The 13,228-nt window shown below is 42.8% G+C and overlaps 2 protein-coding genes across 3 annotated transcripts; one reads left to right on the forward strand and one right to left on the reverse strand.

Moving 5' to 3' along the window:
- Nucleotides 1-440: 440 nt before the first annotated feature.
- On the forward strand, nucleotides 441-4,731 carry opn1sw1 (opsin 1 (cone pigments), short-wave-sensitive 1; the record flags this gene model as incomplete). Its single annotated transcript, XM_080022661.1, is given in 9 exon segments — nucleotides 441-466; nucleotides 975-1,191; nucleotides 2,506-2,665; nucleotides 2,736-2,797; nucleotides 2,799-2,905; nucleotides 2,991-3,160; nucleotides 3,250-3,427; nucleotides 3,520-3,612; nucleotides 4,728-4,731. Coding segments are annotated over 9 exon segments (1,017 nt in total).
- A 2,308-nt stretch (nucleotides 4,732-7,039) lies between these two features.
- Nucleotides 7,040-12,448, reverse strand: calua (calumenin a). 2 transcript variants are annotated; one of them, XM_080022506.1, is made up of 7 exons: nucleotides 12,320-12,448; nucleotides 11,232-11,454; nucleotides 10,133-10,326; nucleotides 9,885-10,051; nucleotides 9,726-9,786; nucleotides 8,301-8,500; nucleotides 7,040-8,193 (listed from the first exon to the last, which is right to left on the reverse strand). In XM_080022506.1, exons 2-7 carry the CDS (start codon nucleotides 11,447-11,449, stop codon nucleotides 8,089-8,091), a joined length of 945 nt encoding a protein of 314 aa, XP_079878632.1. In that variant the 5' UTR covers nucleotides 11,450-11,454; nucleotides 12,320-12,448; the 3' UTR covers nucleotides 7,040-8,088. The 2 variants fall into 2 exon arrangements, with proteins under 2 accessions (XP_079878632.1, XP_079878633.1); XM_080022507.1 differs by having other exon boundaries at nucleotides 11,232-11,450; nucleotides 12,320-12,395.
- Nucleotides 12,449-13,228: the final 780 nt, after the last annotated feature.

Below are 13,228 nucleotides of genomic sequence, written 5' to 3' on the forward strand. Positions count from 1 at the left end.
CTGCTTTTGCCGTTACCTTGACCACAGGCAAAGCTATGTAAAAGTAAGAATCAAGATAAATATGAGCATACAACGGTGTTCTAAAATATTATCTGTTTATTAGGACTGGACCTACAATTTAGGATAAATAAAATTCAAGCAAAGTCAAATTAATTTGTCTGGCCCTTCACCCCAGCTAAGGTCTAAAAGGGCTTTACAGGGACTAAAAAGCCCTTTGAGCACTCTCAGAAACCTCAAGAGAAAAGAAAAACACTCACAACAAGACAATAGACAAATAAACTGAAAACCTGCGGTTATCCACAGGAGAATAGGAGTAAACTCAACCCAAAACAAAAAGGTACAGTGGGATATGTTCCAAATAAAAAAAAAGATTCGGCAAGGCATCCACAATTGGATTGGTCTGCATGACCCAGTGGGTCTGCCACAGCTAATTGGTATGCATGGCCCAGCTGGTCTGCATCACCCAGTAGGTCTGTGGCACATATTAAGTCTGCGGCAAATATTAAGTCCGCAGGACCCAGTAGGTCTGCAGTGCCTGGTAAGTGCAAGACCCAGTAGATCTGCAACAGTTAGTTGGTATGCATTGCCCAGTTGGTCCGCAGCACCTAGTAAGTCTGCAGGAACCAGTAAGTCTGTAGCTTTACATTACATTACATTTAGCAGACGCTTTTATCCAAAGCGACTTACAATTGTTCAATCACCGACGGACGCAGCCATCAGGAGCAATTAGGGGTTAAGTGTCTTGCTCAAGGACACTACAGCATGCTAGCAGGAGGAGCCTGGGATCGAACCAGCAACCTTTAGATCACTAGACCACCAGCTCTACCGCCTGAGCTACCGTCCCCTCCTGCCCCTGCAGCTCCTACTAAGTCTGCAGAACCAAGTAGGTCTAAAATGGCTAGTTGGTCTGCAGAACCCAGTAGGTCTGCAGTACCCAGTGGGTTTGCAACAGCTCGTTGGTATGCATTGCCCAGTTGGTCTGCAGCACATAGTAAGTCTGCAGGATCCAGTAGGTCTGCAGATCCTAGGAAGGAGAACATCTCCAAAGGGAATGCCTTTGAGGGACCACAGTATTACCTGGCACTGCAGTGGGCCTTCCACCTTCACGCCAATAAACTTTATGGTGCTGTTGGTGAGTACAAGAAACTGAGGCTACTGCTGGACTACATCCTGATCGACATCTTGTTGGCGGCAGGGGCGTAAATATAGACAGTGCAGGCAGTACGCTTGCACTGGGGCCCTCGGGGTGCGGGGGGGCCTCTTAGTGGGCCCTCCAAAATATGTTGAGGAGAGAACAAGGGATTCAGATTGCACGTTACAAATACTGTACGCCTATGTTCAAAGAACAACTCATGAACTCATAAAAGAGTGTGCCATTTGCTATACTGTATATGCCCTCGACAATGCAAATCCATCTCCATCATGGTTTTCATTTTATTTGGGGTAAAATAGTCAGTAGCAATCTATAACAAAATGATGTGCTTGTTCTTCCTTATCTATAAAAACGATGGTATCTTTGGTATTTTTGTCATATACAGACATGCAATGATGAATGCTGGGTAATATGTATGTTGACGTTGTCCAATGTCAAGTCTGTATGTAATGTTAGTCCTAAGTAATCGTAACGTAAGGCTATCGTGTGTTAGAAATATATTTCAAGACAAATTATACCATATTTCCACAAATAGTGATCGGGGCCTTTATATACAGTACCTCAACTGCAGAGGGTACTAGGCATTTATTGGAAGCAGGCTTATATTAGAAACAGGCTTTTATATCTAAAACCCAACCAAACCAAAACTCTCTCTTTGAATTTTAAATCAAACATCCGTCTGGGTGCTATACTCCTTTCAAATAAATACATCTAAAATAAAAGCCAAACTGTGTTATTTTAAGAGATTACTGTGTCATTTCTCAACATTTGCATTATATATTTTGTTCGGAGGCACAGGAACGGCTGGGACGCACCGTGGACCAGAGATCACTCTCCCTCCTTTACTGTCCTGATCCAAGGCTGAATGTCCCTTTGTGGGGTTTAAAATGTAAGTTTCATAGAAGTAGAAACTAACCAAAACAAATTGATAATAGAACAAATAGATCAAATAAAAACACAGGAAACGGCACGGGAACCAGTGGGAAAACTCCACTCCAATTCTCTGAGTTAGGTTTACGTTAAACACAATGAGTAATCCAGAACAACAAGGTGTTGAAAACAGCATGACTATATTGTTGAATTGATCAATTTAAAGTGGTGGAAATGCACATCACGCTTAACTGGCATGCAAATTATATAACAGGCACCAGGAGTTTATCCATCCTTGGTTTTTCAGTTTGTAAAGGCAGGCCTTTATTTGTTCATGTCAACCACGCCTCTGGCATTCTGGCAAGACCCATTTTTTTATTTGAGTACCTGTTTATATTTGAGGAAATACAGTACACACTAATGCTGTGTGTGTGCATGCTTCACACATTGTATCTAGCTTACACTAGGGTCTGTCATAATAGCGTGCACTGGGGCCCGTCGTAACAAACTTGTTCCACTGGTTGGTGGACTTCATTTTTGTCACATTTTCCATAAGTCAAGTCTTTGTCTCCACCATGAAAGGATATTGCTTCTTGGGCCACACCATGTGTGCACTGGAATCATACATGTGGTCTATAGCAGGTAAACTATTCATGACTATGTCAAGTTATTCACATAAACAGGATACTTGTGTTTTTTTAGGGCTCTTTAGGGCTGGTTACTTCTTGGTCCCTAGTGGTCCTTTCCTTTGAGAGACACCCGGTCATCGTCAAGCCCTTTCGGCAGCTTCAGATTTGGAAGCAACCACTCCTTGGCTGCCGTCGCCTTCACCTGGGTCATAGGGCTCGGGTGTGCCATCCCATCGTTCTTTGGCTGGAGCAGGTAACTAACTGAAAGTTGTTTTGTTCTATAGGTGAAAAGAAACCTCTACATTTACTCTGGTTGTGGTTTTTGTCTTATGGTTACGCGATATCCCTGAGGGTCTGGACTGCTCCTGCGGTCTTGACTGGTACACCCACAGTGAAGAGGACAACTGTAGCAGCTACACCAGCTATCTCATGGGGACTTTCTTCATCGCACCATTCACTGTCATCATCTTCCTCTACTCCCAGCTGCTGGGGGTGCTGCGTGCCGTGAGTTTGAGGATGCTCCGTCAATAAATTGACGAGACTTTAACCCCCTGTACCGATCATAGTTTGGTCTCTTTATGGTTGTTCGCCTCCAAGTTGCAGACCAGCAGTCTGTGTCCACCCAGAAGGCAGAGAAGGAGATCTCCACGTGCTACTACGCCCTGTCCACCCTCTACTCTGCCTACTCTGCGGCCAACAACAAGGACTACCTCCTGGTCACCATCTCCAAGAGCTCCTGCGTCTACAACCCGCTTATCTACGTCTTCATGAACAGGTGAGATGGTGATGGAAATAATCGCAGATCACAAAGATTTCCCTCAGTTATCGTCTGGCATTTTGAAATCCCTGTCTATCCTTCTCCTAGTTTATTGGCGGCATCATGGAGACAGCCTTTGGCCAGAAAATGGACCGAGTTTCCAACGTTTCCTCGAAAACAGAGACCTCACCCCGGTCTTCAAGGTTTCTTAAGCATCCCTTTGTGACGTGGGATGGAAGGAAGATTCAACACTCAATAGGGTTCTTTACAGCTTCCAAGCTGGGGCTTCTTCTTATAGAGTTTGGAGGAAGCTTTGCTACTTTGTTTCCTTTGCTGGTTCAGAATAAATGCACAGAAATGGAAAGTGAAACCGCACAATGATAATTTAACAATACGTCCATCCAAAGTCTTGGGTTATGTGAATGCCTTTTTCTTACGTGAGGGGGAAAAAATGCTACTGCCCTATTTCACCTCTAAAGCCCCTTTCCCACATGAAATCTGTAACATTGCCGGATAAAAAATATCTGGCAAAGGCATTAGGTAGTTATTCCCACATTGGCTTCCTCTACGGAAAAGTTCCGTATGGAGTCTGCTCCCACATAGATGACTGTTCCGGATGCACCCCTAAAAGTAAAAGACATGTAGGGTCTGAGTGGCATTTTTAAGAAGAAAAATAATACAATGTCAGAGTACAGCGTTACTTTGACTTACGAGTTTAATTCATTCCGTGACAGAGCTCGTAATTCAATCTGCTCGTATAGCAAATCAATTTCCCCCATGGAAATTAATTGAAATGCCATTAATCCGTTCCAGCCCCCAAAAAAACACCCCAATTTTTTTTTGTTACGTGTTTTTAAATAAGAAAAATGTATTTATAAATAACAAATATTGTATAAAATCATAATAAAACACAATAAAAGAGAATGTGTAGATCATTTTTGCCTTCTCGCAGATGATACCCTCCGTCACGCTATCTCCTGCGAGCTGCTTCTCCGTCAACCACACCAACAGCAGATTCTCCATCTTTTCATGGACAGCGGTCCGCAGCTTAGACATTATTTTAACGCCCTTGGCTGGCGTAATACCCTTTATCTAAGACCCTTTGCCTCCGTCTGCTTCAGTATGGTACATATCGTAGAAGTACTACACTCGTACCGACTCGCCAATTCTACCACACGCACACCTCGCTCATGTTTTTCTATTATTTTGTGTTTTAAGTCAATGGACATCATCCGCTTCTTGAGAAAATTGGCAAAATAACTTGACAAAAAGCACAAAATGCGAGCACAAAACACAAAAGTGATGCTTCCACGCCCAGGTAACCACGTGAAGTGAAGGAGTGAGACGCGGGATGCTGGCTGGATTCGCTCGCCATGCCACCCACATGAAGCTCGCTCCTCGTAACTCAATTTTTTGCTCGCAAATCAATACAAAAAATCGACAGAACGACGGCTTGTGACTCGGAAAACTCGTATGTTAGTGCACTCGTAACTCAAGGTACCAATGTATAAAGACCTGGCTCTCTTGAGACCGGAGGTGCCGAGCTCCACAGTTCGGATGGGACTCGCCTTTTTTCCAAATGTTTTTCATTTTTACTGTTCAAATCATTTTTTAAATATTCGTACGAAATAAATACCCGTAAGAACCCACTATTTGGATTCGGCTCCACTCCTACTTCACGGAAATGTGGCTGCTTCCATTCCCACACACTTCCATTCACAGCCGTGCCGGGATTTTGCTGGAAATGATACTCGGTGAGGAGTCAGGAGATTTACGGAACAACTTTTACAGAACCATGACACCGGATCACTTTCCCACATGATGCCATTACGGAACATTGACAGTAGATTAACGGCTTTCAGTGCAAGTGGGTAAGGGGCTTAATTTGACAATGGGTTATGTTTTCGAACCACTTTGTAGACACATTCAGCAATAAAAACAACAAAATGTAAAAATGTAGTTTGGGTGTAATTATTTTGTCAATCATAGCCTGTAACATCTTCTTCAACGAATAAATAAATAAACCAGTGTTTTCTTATTTTAGTTCTATAGTAAGCAATAAGCCTGCACTGGGGTAGATACCATACAAGTTTTTCCTTTATTACTTATTACATAGTACTGCATGTCTAATAGTTATTATAATCCTTAACTGCATTATTTAGATGGAATTGAAATACACCAGGTTCTCTACACTCAGAGCAAATATCTAATAGAGATTTAGTTATACAGAACAAAACCCGCTTGTGGTGTGGGGATGTGATTTGAGCAGCCACATCTGACCTGGATCGAGGTGATTGGGATCAGAGTGGCTGCATACCTGTTGTTCGTTGGTTGGTCTAATGAGCAGCAGGTAAACCCCGATCCCCACACTCACTCAGGAGAGGAGTCTGTGTCATAACACATGTCTATCTGCTCCTGGTCTAATTACACCTAGCCCACTCTGTACAATAAACTGGTGTCTACAAACCCGTCTTCTGTGTCTCTGTGCCGGAGGTCCCCGAACCCGTCACTTTATACAGATTTGCAATTTAGTTTTATAAATGCAAATATATGTTGCTACAAGCAGTAATTACAGTAAGCGGCTGGGGAAAACTTGCTGAACTGAATGGGTTGACATTATATTGATAAGCCTTAAAGAGGAATTATCAATCACAGTCTGGGAATGCCTGTCAGAAATGTTGTGAAAAAAAGAGTGATTCACTTAGAATGCGTTCCGACAGTATCCGACAGTGGTATCCAATAGAAATCTGAAAGCATCCCGGTGCCACGATCACAACGCATTACAGCTTTCCGTGTGTGGAACCCGAGTCTCCATAGGCACGAATGGACTTCGGGTTTGTTGTTGTCGTTTGTAGTTTTTGGTCTGAAGCAGGCTTAATAGGATTTTTACTTATCATTCTTATAATTCCAAATGGGGCGCAGTAGACAAAGATTCCTCTTAGATGAGGATACATCCTGAGAAAATTGCACGCAGCTAACACTAATGGGTTTTTAATTTAAGGTAACATTTTAAAATGTTGTTCCGGCGCCGCCGTCAGGACAATTGCCCCGACACTGCTCTACACAATTTCATTCAAATTTGTTCATTGGAAAACAGTTTTTGTTTAAAAGACAAGAAAAATTTGCAAAAACACACATTTAGTCAATTTTGTTTTTTATTAACAAACAAGCTGTCAAGGTCAAAGTCCAGAATTTGAATTCAAAATAGCAAACAAAAAACCGTGCCACAGATATACCTATTTTGCAGTCAATTGAAAAAAATTTCTGTCTCAAATACAAATTTACAATTGTTATTTTTCTACAGCACAGACCACTTCCTCTTGCTTGTCGAGCAGGTTTGCTTTTGTTACATTTTGTACAGTGCAGACTTTGTACAATACGCAGGAGTTTGGTTTGTAAAAATCAACAAATTGTCACCGATATGAAATGGCTCCATAACAACAAAGGAGCCCCATCAGGTCCCCAAAAACCAGTATGAGGCACCGATAACAGGGGTAGAGGTTCCGTCACACGGTTTTAGCTGCTCTGGGTCCAGGACGGGACCATACCACTGAACAGTTTCAGGATGCGGGGAGTGTTGATGTGGGTGAAACGAAGAGAGTTGGGCTTTGGTGTTATTTGACGGATTGGGAATAGTACATGAAAAGGCGAGTGCAACCATCTTAAAAATAAAAAAGGCACACGGATAAAAGAAAAAGAAAATACAAACGTGAAGCTTGGACTGTGTTGTACCCTTTACCTTTAAGGGGCTCCACCCTAAGGCAAAATAAATAAGAAATGCTCTATATCGCTCGATGAGATAGACTAACTGTTACTGAACGCCCGTGATATTTGGAGATGGTAAAGGCCGGAAGAAAAATCAAAGGGTTTGTTGTGTTTTTCAACCACTAACCTCGCCAGTTATGCCGTGAAAAATGTTCAAAATTCCACTTCCACAAAAATATAATGATGGAAATTAGCTTTTGTGTTGCAAGATCAAAATTGCAAGGCTGCACTAATTCATCAAATTCATCGGTTCCAGGGACAAAACCAGCTCTGTGTACATCTTTACACGTTTCACTCTGAAAGTGAGGTAGCGACGAAAGGTTTGACTCTTTTTTGGGATTCGGTTCTCGACGAGTCACGCAGTGAAACGAGTCGTTCCACTTTTTCCGTCTCTTTGTTCATTTCACTCAGTTGGTTTAATGCACGGTGAGTGAGGGAGGACTTTCAGTGAACAGTGAATGAGTGTGAATTACTTTCAGTTTGTCGGAGTGGCTACAGACCCCCGAGTCGTTTAAAAGAGCTGTTCGGTACGAACGAATCCTTCGTGAGTATTGCATCACTACTACCACACAATAATAATCAGCACAGTTATACATGTTTCTGACGTTTTTAGTAGCTAACAGGATAGTGGTGCCCGGTGGGATTATTATGAAATTATTATTGTTACAAAGTGTGCCATGGAAGAAACAAGTTGTGGATAAGCTGCCACAGGCCATTCACTTTGTAACATAACTGGAAGGGACAAGTTTTTGGAAAGAGAACAAGGTAAGGTGGACCCAGAACACTGGAAATACACAAAAAGCTGTGAATCGCAGCACTCGGACTAACGGACATAGTTTGAGGCGCGTTCGTATAAAATAAATTACATCATTCAAACAAGTGTAAAAGTGTTTATCTATTTCTATCTACCACTTCTAGAACTCGTCGTGCCGTACTAGTGCCTCTCCAAAGTCAGTGGCCTGGCTTCCCACAAACAGGTCGTACTTGTTTATTATCTCCTCCTTGTTGAGTTTCCCGTCCTGAGGAAACAAGGATGTGCACAGAAAATGTCGTTAAGTGCTAGTTGTCAAAACAATTTGAGAGACGGCGGAAACAGAAGACACAGCCAGAAAATACGGACACACACCTTGTTGGCGTCCGACTCGTAGACCAGGTGCTTGGCTTCGGCGTCGGCGTGGTCGTAGTCAGAGGGCAGGATCCAGTCCATGGTCTCCTCCTTGTCCATCTTCCCGTCCTTGTTCTTGTCCCTGAACTCGGCGAACTGCTCTCGCTCCGTCGCCACCCAGTCCGGCTCCTCCATCTCTTCTTCGTGGTTGTACATGTCGCCTGCGCAGAGACATTAAAGGAAATCACCCTGTCTTTAGATTGACCACATTTTTTTTTTTTAAAGAAAGAAAAAAAATAAATGCATACATATATTTTTTAATTATACTTCACTTCTCTGCATTTGGCCCATCCTATAGCTAGGAGCAGAGGGCAGAGCCAGTACAGTGCCCAGGGACCAACTCCAGCCAGTTTAACCAGTGCCTTGGTCAGAGGCAGGAGTATAAAGCACCTTCAGCTGCATGTTTTGTGTGAAAGGTGTTATACATCTAAAGGTTAGCTTAATTATATTAGTATTGATTTACAAAGGTGCTCTGGTGTTGCGAGTACCCCTTCTGATTATTATGTGAATTATTATTGTGAACGCCCAACTTTGCACAAGGGTGTATTTATGAAATACATCCTGAAGCCTGCTTCACACCGAATTCCATTAATTGCTATGGAGAGTCGGATTCCACATGCGTAAAGCTCTGTGAAATTCATCACCATGTTCACCATCAATAAATGTATTCTAATATAAGTGAATTGTGTGTATTTTTTTTTTAACTCTCATTCATGGAAAATTTCACTACTCACTGATCTGGAAAAAAACAAGCTCTCCCATTTTCCCTGACATAATTTGCGATGGGAAACTCAAAACGGGGGAGGGTCCGACTGTCAGATGCGATCACGGATTCAGTGTGAGGTCAAAGTTATTTTTTTATCCCAGTGAGTCTGACTGGTTTCGTCAACGTCTTCACGTTATGATGGACACGTCTATAACTAAAAAAAACGGGCCAAGCTCCAACTGGAATGACAACTCCTTGACACAACAATCCAGTTGTTTTTTTGTGGTATGCCTGTTTCTTTTTCACATACTAGTGAAGCATAACTGCAGAGTTACCAGCAAAGGATAATTAGGGTGGAGCGCTGCCAGGGAATAGTATTCATTTTTATATTGACAAAGAAGGAGATAATGTTTAACAGTTTGTATGTTTAACAGGTGTCTACGTTTTTGTTGGTACAACAGCTACACTAACACCAAACCTCACATTTTACATTATGCTTTTATCCGAAGAGACTTAAAATATATTCATACACGATGGAGGTAGACATGCTAGGCTGATCAGGAGCAGTCAAGTGTCTTGCCCATGGGCACTTCAGCATGCTGCCAGGAGGAGCCGGGGATCGAACCGGCAAACTCCTGATTACTAGCCGAGCCGCTCTACCTCCTGAGCCATTTTCTTACCGATGTACTCTTTCAGGTCGATGAAGCCGTCGCCGTCCTTGTCGATGTCCTCCATCGTTTCCTGCGTGGGTGAAGCAGGTAAAGCAGATGCAGGTTAATACGGAACCAGTTTTCCTGACATCTCAATATCGTTCATCCCCGTCGCCCGCCTTTACGCACCGTCACCACGATTTCCTTCATGTGCTCGTAGTCCTCGGGGTGCAGGAAGGCGGTGAACTCCTCCTTGTTGGCGATCAGGTCTCCGTTCCGGTCGGCCGTTTTGAAGCGGCGCTCGTCCCTCATCATCATCTGCTGGTAGTTGTAGCCGTCGTCCGGTTCCGGGTCGTCTGAAAAGGAGCGGAGGCGTCTGGTTAGGATCCGCATGACACGCGGTTGCGGAATCGCCGAGCTACGAGCCGTCACCTCACCCAGATAGGTGCCGTAGGTGACGTTCTTGTACTCCTCCCAGGAGATCATGCCGTCGTTGTCGGCATCAAAGTCCTTCCACTGGCGGTCCACGTTTTCGTATATGTACTTCTTCTGCGCTTTCTTGATCCAGATCTTGAGCTCCTCCTCGGTGACGAAGCCGTCCTTGTTCTCGTCGATCTTTCCTACGATCACGCTGGAGCGAGAGGCTTACATTGAATACAGGACATAAAATCGCTCCTCCACCTCTTAAAAACACCTCAGGCACTCCATTCGGTGCTTTCGAATGACAGGGGTGCTTCTCTTAACCTTAACCTCTTAACCCGTAGTTTATGGCAGAAAGACAAAATTCTATACGTTCTCATATCTACTGAAGATGTTAAGCTTTTTGCCCAGTATGTTCATTTTCTATCTGTCTGTCTGTATGTGAACAATATATCCCAAAAACGAAATAAAACATTTGTGTTTTTATTCTAACTTTGACAGAATGGCCATGTCATAATGAAGTTATTACATTTTAACTTCATTGGGATGCAGTTTTTGGTGGGTTCAGGATGCCAGTCGAAGTACGTTTGTCCCACTTGGAATTATGACAGGGTCTGTTTTATATTTGCTTAATTTGCCTAATACATTTGATCCAATTTAATTTTCATGTATTAGTTGACTAGAATTATCACAGGTGCAAAGAGGTTAGCCATCACATGGACGCTAGTAAAACCGCAACCGCTCCGTAGCAAGAACAGAGGATAGATGCAAATGCAAGTTATCATCGTCCTAGATATTGTTGTGCATGCGAGGGGTCTGTATTCTCCTGGGTGCTTCCTAGTTGCTGTAGTCAAAACTTTTGAAACAAGACTCAAGAGTCTTGAGTCACCCCCGTAAAAGAGTGAATCTTCAACTCACAAACTGAAAATAATAACTGAGGATTAATTAAAGTACACGGCAAAAAAGGCCAAGGCATTTGGCATTATACAGTTTCACATTCCCAAACGGGTCGAAAAAAAAAGTCGAAACGTCGGTCACAAGTCCAAACATCTGATTGGTTGATTCAATTTTTTTAATATACTGAAATGTAAATATATCTAGAGTCCCTTGACTTACCCCAGCCTCCTCTTGCTCTCTTCTGGTGTGAGGTCATCGAAGGTCTTGGCCTCCTCGCGGCCCAGGAAGGCTTCGTGGTCGTAATCGAAGCCCTTGGCGTCGTCGTGCTCGTGGCTGCTGAGAGGCTCATCGTGGTGAACGCGGTCCTTCTTCTCCGTGGGTTTACTGGTGGCGTAAACCACGCACAGGGCAAAACACATCAGCAGCAGCCTGATCATTCTGTCTGAGAAAGCAAGGAAAGTAGAGAGAGGTAGAGAGAAAGAGAGAGAGAGAGAGAGTTGAAAAACAATGACTACTGCACGTCAACATAATATAGAAATGTGTTTAAATGTGTGAAAATGAAATACAAAAACACAAAGAATATACAAAATGTGATTCCATGCACAGAATAAATTACATTAAAAGGCTGTGGTTGCTAGAATTGACTGTGGCTATATAAATGGAATAGAATAAGTATAGATGGGATATTTCCGTACAGGATGAATAACTATGACTTCATGGATAACAATGGAGGAGTAGGTCTAACTGATTACAATGTTATTTATAAATTATTACCATGTCTACAGTGTCTAAAGTCTGAGTTATTACACTATTATTACAATACAGTATATTACCCAGTTATTGCATGTCTTTGCTATTGTGTGTTGGGCTGTATATTATGTTATATTAATGATATTAATGTATATTAATGTATATCATAATGTCACATAGTAATATATTATCACATAGGCGAATTAAAAACTACAACGGATCATGAATTGAAACAGGGAACGCTGTAGTTTACCGATTGATAAAGCGCGTTAACAAATCCTCCCAATAACATGGACATATCATTTCAGGGGCACTGAAACCGACAGGACTGAACCGCTGAAAACGATTTACTCCTGATAACGCAACTACCGAAATTAAAAGAGATTGACTGGAGATTCAGCCCCCGGGGAAAAAAAAACACACACTCTATTTACCATGTTTGGTATTTATGACCCACGTCTGCCGCTGGTAATGACTGAGGCGCGTAGGAATGCGGCAGCTAATCTATCCACGATGATAACACGGCACCACAAACACTACGGGGAGGCAAAACATACCTGGTAAATGATTATTCCGTGACGCTGGAGACCGAGGAACCTTTTCCAAGCCCAAAACAAAACACGACCACTTTTTATACGACGAGTCCGCGGTTCACACCCCAGCGTCGCCGTCCCGCTTCCTCCCAGACGCTCGGCCAATAGGATCGCAGAGGGAAAGCCCTACTCCCCATCTGATTGGTCCACTTCAGCAAGCGGGCGCACTCGGTTGATGACGTCGTGTTTGTGATGGAGCGGCTCCTTGCGTCTCGCTCACCGCACTCGCCTTTGGTTGGCTGTTAGCCGTGGCGTCTCGAATCCCAGCCAATCACACCGTTAAACGTGTGGCTCATCGTTGAGCAAGGCATTGCAGCAACTTGCCACTTGCCACGTCCACAAATTCAATTGAAAGAAGTGAGACAAAGTTGCCACAATACTTGTTTTTTTTTTTTTTAAATCGATACATACGTCGTTCGCTAAACACGACTTGATTTAAACTTTCTTCTAAATTCATTGAAACCAACATGCACATGAGGGTCAGAATCAGTTTATTTGGCCAAGTACATTTTCATATGAGAATTAGTCTGGGTAGTAGTAGGTGCATTATTGTACAGTACAGACAAGTAGCAGAAAAAAACAATATATACAATGTATTCAAGGTATTTAAAATGTTGTCTGTGTCACAGATAAAATAATAAATTCCAAACAAGTCTATGAGAATGGGTGGCAGTAAGGGTGCGAGTATTGATTGGGTATGAATATAGTTGTATATTTCTGTACATGACAAATCATATGTATACAACAGTATAGGCACAGCTAATAAACGGATGGGTTGTAACTTTAACTCACTAGAGTGTTATTACAAGATATTGCATATGGTTGTTGCGTGTGTGTATGTGTGTGTGTGTGTGTATGTGTGTGTGTGTGTGT

This window comes from Zeus faber, assembly GCF_960531495.2.
Source record: "Zeus faber genome assembly, chromosome: 21".
NCBI lineage: Eukaryota > Metazoa > Chordata > Actinopteri > Zeiformes > Zeidae > Zeus > Zeus faber.

Bases quoted from the DNA above. Each gene is read 5' to 3' on its own strand.
- calua (XM_080022506.1), bottom strand. From the start codon at position 11,449: ATGATCAGGCTGCTGCTGATGTGTTTTGCCCTGTGCGTGGTTTACGCC. The intron at 9,787-9,884 runs GTGCGTAAAGGC...TCACCCACGCAG, and splicing joins TGAAGGAAATCGTGGTGACG to GAAACGATGGAGGACATCGA. The intron at 8,501-9,725 runs GTAAGAAAATGG...GTCTCTGCGCAG, and splicing joins CGACCTGAAAGAGTACATCG to GCGACATGTACAACCACGAA.